This window comes from Morone saxatilis, unplaced genomic scaffold (genome assembly GCF_004916995.1).
Source record: "Morone saxatilis isolate NCDOM2014 unplaced genomic scaffold, NCSU_SB_2.0 Contig19, whole genome shotgun sequence".
Lineage (NCBI taxonomy): Eukaryota > Metazoa > Chordata > Actinopteri > Moronidae > Morone > Morone saxatilis.
In genome coordinates, this window is record NW_023339751.1 from 17,389,010 (window position 1) to 17,400,330 (window position 11,321).

At 37.9% G+C, this 11,321-nt stretch overlaps 1 protein-coding gene across 1 annotated transcript in view; it reads right to left on the bottom strand.

The window, feature by feature from the left end:
- The window catches only part of mrps5 (mitochondrial ribosomal protein S5), a 26,964-nt gene that overhangs the window by 2,485 nt on the left and 13,158 nt on the right, over window positions 1-11,321 (bottom strand). Inside the window, exons 7-9 of the mRNA XM_035664001.1 lie at window positions 10,485-10,575; window positions 9,963-10,009; window positions 9,217-9,274 (exon numbers count right to left, since the gene is read on the bottom strand). Of these exons, the coding sequence (XP_035519894.1) occupies window positions 9,217-9,274; window positions 9,963-10,009; window positions 10,485-10,575 (196 nt within the window). The remainder of the gene's footprint in view (window positions 1-9,216; window positions 9,275-9,962; window positions 10,010-10,484; window positions 10,576-11,321) is intronic.

Genomic DNA, 11,321 nt, shown 5'->3' on the forward strand with positions numbered 1-11,321 from the left:
AGTTAAACGCCGCGAGAGACTTGAGATTCCTCATAAATGTTTTAGATTTGGATTAATTGCATGGCCTACTAAATAAGCAGATGAATGGATGTGCGAATATGTAATGTCAACTGACTCTGTATCATTGGTCTGAGTGATGTCCTCTAGGTGCTTGCTTATGCGTAATGCACGACTGCCTGCTAGCAAATTTTGATTGTATGAATCAGATCGACGTACTATTACACTGTGGAATACTCCATAACGAGTGAGAAAAATACATCTCTAAGAAGAAGCAGCGAGTTTACTGCGTGCGGAAGGAAATCAATCGTCCTGTTGTGTCTCCATGTCAGTGACTAGGGGTGCCATTCGCATGTGTTGTTATGGTGGTTGTGTGTATGTGTCGAGCAAAATACAGGTTCATACTACAATAGTCACATATTAATCTATTCATAGGGGAGTTTCCGGGAGTGAACTGTTTTACCAACACCTATATTTTGGGCATTAAGATTAACGAACTCATATCAACCAAACGAAGGTAATAGATGGAAAAAGGATTTTAAATTTAGAGACGCATCTTAAAAATTAAATGAAAAGCATAAGAAAAATGAAAAGAAAATGAAGAGTTTACTAGAATAATAATGTTCCTTAATGAATGTCAACTCAAACTCATAACAGATCTTTTAAATATTTACAACAAGTCATTTTTAGCCACATTTATTACTAGATCAAGGTGATGTTGATATAATCTTTTTTAGAGAAACCATGAAGATAGCGTAAGTATTAATAGTAGGCTGATATGTCATTAAAAAAGATAGTCCAACGACAATATATTAATCACCAGCATTAAATTAAAATCTCTGTATATTGTTAATGTTTTTTCTCATAATTAGTATCCCTTGTTGACACTTGGGAACCATATGATTCATGATGGATCATGCTGCAGCATATGCGTGTTTTTAAAAACAATCAAAAAACAAAAAGAAAAAAAAGCAGAGAAACAAAAAGAAAATATGGCTATGGCATCTCAAGGTGATGGAAAAATATGAAATGAAACTGAACAAGAAAGTTGTTATTTAGCATGGCCCAGAGACGCATATGAATTAAGAAACAGCATTTGCAAATATATTTATTTTTGCTTTCTATTGCAGAGTGCAGAATACTTGCTCTCATATCTGTCCCTATGAAATAATGAACTAAGACCCGCTGGTTAGTGCTTAGCTATGAGCCACAAAGACTGGAAACAGGAGAATCAGTTAAGCAGGACTCAAAAGATAATACAGCCTATTAGAAGTCACCCTACCAGCACCTTGTTAAAAAAGTTAGGAATTAACATTCTTGTTGATTAAATGCAATAAAACCATGCAATACTGCAGCTTTCACTTGATCTGTTATCAAACGGTAAAAGTTCCTGCTCACTAGTCCGAGAAACGTTCCGCCCTATAAAAGCTCCATAAAACTCCACAAATGAGACATTACACGGTGCTACGATCGTGATTTTTGTTGTCTTTGGACAGAATGGCTAGCTGTTTCATAGCATTAGCTTAGTCTTCATGCCATAATGCCATTAAATTGAGAGTGAAGCAAAAGGGGGGAGAAAGAGAGGAAGGAGACTCGCAGCCGAAGGCACAGTCCAAGGTTGACCCAGGCGTGCTGCAGCAAGGATTAGACTTGTGATACACTACGTCCAGCCATCCTACCAGTGAAGCTAATCCAGATACCACTGCAGCTCAAATAACTAATAGTACCACAATCGAGCTAAAGTAGTTCAATCTTCTCATCTAACTCATGAAATTAAATAAGATATCAACAAATTACTCCAAATTAATAAAGGTAAAGGAAATTACATTGAATACATTTGTACATTCATCATAAAATGGTATATTCTTAAATCCTCAAACAGTCTTGCACTCTTGCTTGCCATCTGGAACCGATATTCCTTCCTGATCAGACTGGATGTCTTTTAGATAAAAGCTGCAGATCACCCAAAATACTTGACCAAATTTACATATTGTTTTTTCTCACTCAATCATTACAATAGCAAAGATAAGTGAAAAATTCGGTAAGTTGTTTAGGTGTAAGACCAATACAGCTCTAGGCATACAAATGTAAACTAACGATTCTCTACAAGTACCTGTAGACTTCATCAAGATTAAAAACAAGAGCAACATGTAAATGAGTCCTATGTATTTATTCTCCGCCACTGAAATCATGCCATGAAAACAAAATAGAACTTCCACATTGAATACCACTTTATAATATAAAAAATAATCTATTTTCACATCTCTATTCACACATGTAGAGTTCTTAGAACCTATCACCTGCTTTGCTGGTGTCATTTGTGAAAGCCTCTTAATCACAATAACATCCGTATAACAGAAGCTGTGATAAAAAATATTTACTTACTCCAACTCCTTTCAGATAATTCATCAGTCCGATAAGCAAGATAAAGCAGTTTCCTGGAACTTATTACAATGCACAGGTACACTTGTAATAGTAGAAATATAACGATTCACACTACAATTAGGAAAGAAACAATAGCTGGACACAACTAATAGAACAGACTATTAGCTAGAAGGGATCAAAATATAATGCAAAACTGGGAGAGCAGGTAGCACGAATTACTATATTTGAAACGATAATTTATTAACAATGATTTTTATATTATAGATCCAGTCCTGTAGCATAAAGAGCCTGGGATGTCAGCGTGGATCAGGAACCAACTGAAATAAACTCAATCTATTAACGCAAATCGCCATTCACAACAATTAATCAAACATTGACAACAGACATGTCACATCGTTCCACACAGATGAATTACATCAGAATTTGATCATCCCAACTGCTATTTCTCTAGCCACCATAGAGGTATAATACAGATGTTTAGCTTATGTTTGATCTCAAACAACTAATGGACGGGATTCTCATTAACTTACAAATCTCACGTTCCCCCTCAGGATGCTGGTTATAACCAAATATGCAGATAATAACAATTCCAAAACAATCAGCCTCAGGGTGATCATGTAGTTCTACTGCATATTAATGCAATGCTAACACAACATCAAGCTAGAAGATCACGCGAACATGGCATTGTAACAATAGTAGTGTCTTTGGTTTAACCCTTATTTATCTTTACGAATCCCTACTTAACACCAAATTCCTCTGTATACCACGATACCAGGACACAGGGTAAGACCCCAGAAAATAGCTACACACAATGGCTAGAGCGTATCACATAATGACCAACCAAAGTTTAAGACCCCTGTAAGAATAGTACAGAAAGACCCAAGGATTCACCAATCTGAACCCGTGGACCCCAGAAAAAGGGAAGTCTCTTCCATTATCAAGCAACTCATAAAAACGATCCAATAATAAACATTAAAAAAAAATAGAAAACATTATAAAAAAGGTAACAACGATACTAAATCCAGTCATCTACCAAATGACAAAACCACATAAGGAAACAACAATCATCCACGATAGACAAAATAAAACCACAACCCTGCATGTGGTCTTGCTGGATCTGATGAATGATGAGAAAAACAGGTGAGGAACACAAAACTACATTGATAAGACCAATCTACCACAATAATCGTAAGAGCTTGAACTCAACCACAAGACGACGTTATATAAAACCTCTTTGACATAATAGTAAAAATACACTACACAAAAAACCAGATACGTTTTTGCTATATGTTCAAGAATGTTAGAAAGGAACAACTGATGGTTTTGACTTTAACCCCCTTTTACCATGAGCTGTTATCTATAACATGCGCAAATATGCTGATCTATTATAAGAAATTTAAAAAGAGAGAGAACAAAATGTTGCAAGTTATATGCATAGAAAATCAGAGACAGAACAGAGAATATTACTACAATGTCTCATATTATGATCTAACCTGCCAGAACCAACATCATTGCATAAACAAACAAAACAACCAACACACAAACTGATACAACAGGATAATAACTTAGTTAACAGCTAGTAAAGCACTAAGAAATAGAATGGACTCCAGTGGGCAATCGGTCAGCAGCTCGCCGTAACTTATAAAGTACAGAATACAGCTAGTAGAGAATGCGAGGTTGTGAAGTTCAAGCTCACCTGTACATTTATCTGAAAAATTCTAGCTATGAACTACACCACACACGATCTGTACACGCCTCTTGAAGAGCACATTTTTGATCATTTGGGCTGCATATTAAAAAATCCTATAGTGTAAACACATCAAAAATGGTCCCGTGGACCTATCTAGCATACTGACCCAAATAACCAAACAACTTAAAACTAAAGCTGGTAAAACTAAATTCTCTGGAGTAAAATTTACTGGATATTAAGGTTTATTTTCACAACGACATAAAAGTATGATCAGCAGTGGGGCCCTAAATCGAATAGGCATTTTTCTGACTAACAACACCTCACTATAACACAACGAAAGAAAGACGAAATATGGGAAAAACTTACAGACGAACCACTCAATAATCTGATCATATGATTGAGAACTGCTTTTCATACACGGAAGAGTACCACAACAACAAAATATTGAGCATCACAAATACAATCACTCAAGATCAAAAACCCTACATTTAATACAACACATAAAAGAGACTAGATCAAGATCTAATCCCTGAGCCCCAAGTCCCCATACACGAAAACAATGTATAAAAAATTACCAGTCATTCAGATTTCTTTGATTTATGTAACAGAGAAAAAACAAATAGCAACTCAGAATGTGAAGGACAACCTGGCTGGTGGACAAGTCCACCTTTATAGAAGATAAACGCAGCATACAAGAATTAGATAACAAAAACAATTTACCCGTTCTAATTTATGGAGGCAAGGACAAGAAGTCATCATCTCTCGTCGGAAGTTCATTAGACATATTAAACAGAAAACAAGCACACATTATTAAAATATGATCAAGAGACGAAGAAACGGAAAACGATACCATCAAGTGTTTAATTACACACATCAGACAAAATATATACTAATAATTCATTATACGCACAGACATTTTAACAAGATTACACACCATAAACTATGGATTAGCAGATCTTTTTTACAGTATAAGAAAAAGGAAAAACTCGACATCTAGGATGTGTACCCATTGATTTCACATATTGGTCTGACAAACTGTAACAATATTTAAGGCAACTAATTAGGACTAAAAAACGGAAAGAATTCAGCTATTGAAAATGAGACGATCACAATTCTGAAGATAATGTAATTCTACACCACTCTCAAGGAATTATGAGCAGAACAATCACAATCACTCAGAACATCACATCCTCTTACACCAAACAAAAGTCAACGTAGCATCAACCTGACACTCCTAGGCCCTCAATCCAGACACATCAATTTACTGTGGGCAGATCCAAGTCCACCACTCACAAACGCACCAGATGAATGATGCGTTAAATGAACTCCCTGCCAGACTGAGCAATCGAAACTCCCGAATCGCATGCTATTGTACGTCGTCATAGCTGGAAACAGACCGACAATAGAGTACATATGGGGAATACCATCGTCCCAATCCCAGAGGACTCCCGAATCATCAACGATGCTCCGATATACATCAAAAGCGACACTCCGCCACACACACCAACAAGGCAGCGGGCCCTATAGTTGCGGCTGAAACTCGACGGGCACAAAAAGGAGCACTTCTTATATCAAATTAATTCAGTCCAGTCATGGGTGGCGTTTTCAACATCGCAAGAATTGGAACCAGAGAGATAGCGAGGAAGTAAGAAAAAGGGTAGCATATAAAATTTCTGATGCTCAATCAAACCAAGACACACATAATTAAGCGTTCTGACTGTAGTTTACCATTATAATCCACCCATAATGTTTACAACCAGAACTCCTATCAGTAATCCTGCAAATAAAAGTAGGATTTTGTTGGTTCTTGTAATATACATTCCTGACTCAACATTTCACTCAGAGACAAAAAAGATACAGTAAATAACACTGAACATAACTAATCGAGACATCCTCCACACTTCTAACCGAAAATACCTCCACACTATAACCCCATGCCTGGCTAAAATCCAGATAAGAGGGACCCATCGGCTCATGTTGAAGAAGAAGAAACTTCAGAAAACATCCATTTACCTTTGCAAGAAACCCACACTCAATCAGTAGTCAGATCTATCACGCCATACAATATAAGTGACACACACCGCCAACAAAACCGAATGGCAAAGGCAAGACACATAAACCTAGCACAAACAACAGCCAGAGTACACAAAAAATCAACAAGAAATCAACTTAAGATACAATCACAATTCAAAAGTACATAAATCTTAATTACACACACAGTAGTTACACAAATAACATGTATACTAGAATTCAAGGAAACTTTCATTAGAAATCAAGCAATAAAAAAAAGACAGAGTAAAAAAATACCAATACTCAATCTATATCCGATAAAAGCTCAGAATGTTAAAATATTAGATCACCATTACCCATGACCATAGAATGCCCAAACCACACCAATCTTAAAACATTCCCACACAACAATACAACCTTTATCCTACCTCAGACAAATAACCAATAACTAATAAAAACAGACCAATTAAATATACCATTATTTCACCTTGCTTTTAACATCATGCACCACAGTTGACTCCTCTTCTGAACTAATTGACTCGATGCATATAAAACACGTTCAGTGAGATAACAACACAACAAACTGAATTAAACCCACTCGCCACCTGGTAGTAGACCCAGAGGAAAATGAGAACAACAACAGAACAACTCTTGATACATAATCACAACAGACAAAACCGAAATCCCTCAAAACAGTCTAATTTACAAATTACAATAGTCACCATATCAACGCTAATAGCCACTAATAAAGTGAAAAGAGCGCTTGATAGTTAATTCGCACTAAATGCAGCTCATTTTCCTCTATATGTCAACACACACCTCAGGTCCTTGTGTTTTCTCGTACCACATTGCCACCAGGACTGCCTGCGCATGTCAGCCGCGTCTCCGTGCCTGAAAGCATAATGGCTCAACAAAGTATACTACAACAAAGGCCAGTAAAACCCCACGTGGGAAAGCATATGTGTTAGCTAGAACAGAGGACAAAACAAGAAACCAGCACAACCCACTGCGCGAACACTACACCGACTCTGCACACACAATAAACCTGATGTCACAACCACACCCTTACTCTGCTAAAGTACACCTACACTGCTGCCGTCCCTGCATCCTCTTACCTCAACACAGGGCAATCCTTAGACTTGCACTTAATGAACTCAAAACCCTTTCGCACCAACTAACATAGGACTGCACACAAACAGATGAAAAGAAGTACATGAAATAAAAAGAATAAAAAAACCGAAAGAGCATGATGAAGAAAAAATAAAAAAGCAGAACATTTGGCTGCTTAAGACAAACCAAACAGACCAATACACTTCTACTTGCCAAGAAGAATATCTCCACAAAAAGCAAACTAATATGCAACACGTGACACACACACGCACACACACATGCAGAGGGAGAACTGACACATACATCATATGAGCTACAGGAGGTCCAGTTCACTAATTGGAAGAAGTGTGTGGTGTACTCTTTGAAATGTGAAAGTAGACTCACACGAAATCAACAACAGGATCAACACACACACACATCACACTACAACAATAACACACAAATCGGCCACATTCAACACATTACCAACACTATACATTCACTGTATTGTCACTAGATTCATTAACTCTCATCCACGTCGCGAACCCAGTGCAACACCACCATATATATAAAGTTTACAACCACCTTGTAACCCTAGGAAACGGAGAAAGAAGTCGGGAACATAGAAATCGGTTCCAATCACAAACACACTCATCCAACTCAAACCTGCAGCTCCCACAATTCACTGAAATAATCAATCGGATGGAATTAATCCCAGAAAATCTGGATTGAACCAAAAATACCTAGTGAATTACTGGCCGCAGGCAACCCGAAGCCACAGGATTCTCAACTTTTTCAAAATCTCTCGACTGTCCAACCAAACATGGGTTGGAAAATCACAGCAACTCGCTGGCTTCACTGAGTGAGCAGCTAAGGTGACAAGGAATGATGAAACGGAAAAAAGCATCTAGAAGCTACTGAAAAGAAGTAAACAAAACGACCAAATCACAAATGGACGGTCCAGACAGGTTGCAGATGGTCGCACGGTCAGAGCTGGCATGTTTCTACGAACCTGCCAAAATTAAACATACCGCAGTTTTGAGCTCAAACTGGGTGGAAATAGAGGATCTCACACACGCACACACACACACACACACGCGCGCTTCTCGTCTAGTGTCGGGCCAAAGCAGGAACTTTCTCCTCTGGTGGGCGCGGCGGAGGCTGATGACTCACACACATTAATCTTTCTGGCTTTGCACGCCGGCAGCGGCAGACGCAGCCAAATTGCGTTTTACAACAAGAAAGTACAAGCAGTGCATTTTGACTCTGATAATTCCCCCCCCCCCAAATCCATTTCGACATTATGTCGCTCGTATGATTACAAGCAGGTGAGACGAATTGCAGAAGAAGGGGGGAGAGGAAAGAGGGAATGGGGGAGGAAGAGCACGAGGAGGTGGAGGAAATGATGACAGATGAAGGAGAGGAGGAGGAAGGGAAAATAAAAAAAAAGTAACAGATGGAGAGAAAGGTCGAAGGGGGATGCTTGAAGATATATCGCACTTGGACGTTCACCTTCAGCTTTTTATTAAAAAACGGATATTTTCTTATGTACCTAAAAAGTTAAAGGTGCCAGACTGCGTACATAAAAATGAAAGATAAATGGGTGACGATGTTTCCAAGGTGCATTTTGGTAATAAACATCCAATCACTGAACTTAGAACTGTTAACGGTGAGTGAAAGCTTGGCATTATGGTGTTGAGAAAATGGATTAAATAATCTGTAGGTTAAATAAATGAATTTTTGGGGTTTCTGGGTCAAATTTGGATGAACTCAAGGGAGTATGGTGTCACGCTTTGTTCACAACTGCGACGAGGAAGACTGGAAGGCTTCTTCTCCAAGGCACACAGTTATTGTTGTATTTAGAGCCGGGAAATGCCAAACTAACGGAAGTTGAAATAATTTAAATTTGAGGCCAAGCAGAAATACTTTTGAAACCAGTTGCTGTCTTCCTGCTTTGCAACTCTATGAAGGAGAGAACACGAGAAGGAAGGATGTGGATGAACAGTCAAAGGAGGAAAAGTAAGAAGAAGGGAACAATCACTTACTGGTGTGGTCGTTGTATCGTTCTATGTAGTACAAGTAGTGGATGGCTTTGTTCTTTGCCTGCAGACCACAGTTAACAGAAAAACACAGAAACAGAAAGTTGGCATATTGCTTTTATAATTCGTTTCAGTGGGTAAGTGGTGCCGGCTGTAGCTGCACACAAATTATATCAGTATTAGTCATATTATTAATAAAGCCTTTAATGATAAATAAGAAAATATACTGAATTACAGAAGGTCTGGGGTGCCATCTTTTAAGTTTACTGTGTGAGTTCTCTGATGTACCAGCCAGGACTGGATCACATCCAAGCAAATATTTCACATTCCAATTTTGTGGCAATGATCGGAATCCAAATATGCCATTACTTTAATATTTTTTTATTACACAAATCTGAAGGGAGCATGTATCAGTTAATCAATGTACATAGTAATTCAATTACTTCTGTGTTGGTCTTTGCTATTCAAGCTTAAGGCGCTTTTATATCATTGAGATTATACCAGCACACTCAATCTCTACTGAAGCCCAGAATACAAATAACTTTTCTATAATGCACCTGAATAAATCACATCACGATTGGTCCACGTTTATCATTTTATGAATCTCAAGACCAACACGAAAATAACTGGATTACTATGTACACTGATTAACGGATGCTTGCGGAATTTGTGGCATCGGAAATGCCACAAATTGGGAAATAATAACACAAAAACTGACTTAATGGTTATTTTACTTGGAATAAAGGTCTTACCTTCCTCAGAGCCGTGGTTCTGTCTACTGCTTTACCCAACGCAAAGCCTGTTGGAAGGAAGGGAGTCGGATTTAAAACATCTCTGAGAGAAGAGTGAAGAACACTGTCGGAGCTCGGTGTGTCTAAGACTAAGTTTAAGAAAAGTTCATGGTGTTATTTGTTAGGGATGCTGCCAATTAAACCCAGATTTGATTGTTTTAGATGTTGTTAAATTAGTGTTACTAATGAAGAGCCTTCATAAATACTAGAACATGAGGACATTTGAATCAACGCAGCATCAACAGACTCTGTAGGTTGAGTGCAGGTGAATCTCAGGAGTCTGTTAAAAGTTTCCTCAACATTTGTTTTATTTTTATTTTATCGCTCACTTCTGAAGAGCTTGAAAGCTGTCAAAACCATTTCCTGCAGTTCTCCACATCTACTGCGGCTGCAGTTACTTTTCAAATCTTGCAAAAACTTGTCCAAATATGTGTTTAAAGTTGTTCCCAGAGTCCTGATCTAGGTTTCCAGAGAATGTCCAACCTGCAGCTCCGTTGCCATTTCCCACAGCGACCAGACAGCTGATGGACCTTTTCCTGCCCTCCTTGGCCGTCATGTTGAACACACTCTTCACCTGCAAAACAAACACCAAACGTATCCAGTTCTGCTTGGCCATCATGTTAAACACACACAAATATTATCAAAATCGCAATATGGCAAAGTGCAATATGCAACTCACAGAAGTGATATGTTGCGAATCACAAGAGCTGTAATGTTTTGATTAAAGTAAAATGTGTGACAAAACAGCATTATGATGAATACTGTAATCATGCAATAACCAGTGCCCTTGTCTACAAACCATCAGTCTACCATAAATTTCACATCATCATGATTTTAATAATTTTTTTCTGTAAAATGATGCAAAAATGATAATTCCCACATAATCGTGAATCGCTTTATCTGTCAAAATGATCACAATATGATGCTTTTACCATATTGTGCTGCCCTAATCATTACCACGGCACTTTTTTCTTCACAATGCTCTTACAGAACTAACTTCATGACAGTCTGAGTTAACTGTAAGTCAGACATCCACCTAGGCTTTGTTAAATGTACTGGTGACACAACACCAAAGAGATTATGTGAAAGGGTTATTCTCCTCAGTTTGTTCAACACAACTATCAAACATGATATGCAACAGAAAGAAGGTGCATGCTACCCAAAGTGAGAACAAGTATAATTGACAACAGCCAGAGACATGGTCAACGTGGTGCGTACATATTGTTCAAGAGATTACTAAAGATCGGCTCAGAATCTTTTTAAAAACAGCATCTGCAAATATTTAAGGAACCATAATTGAATTGTGTTTGTGTGTGTAAA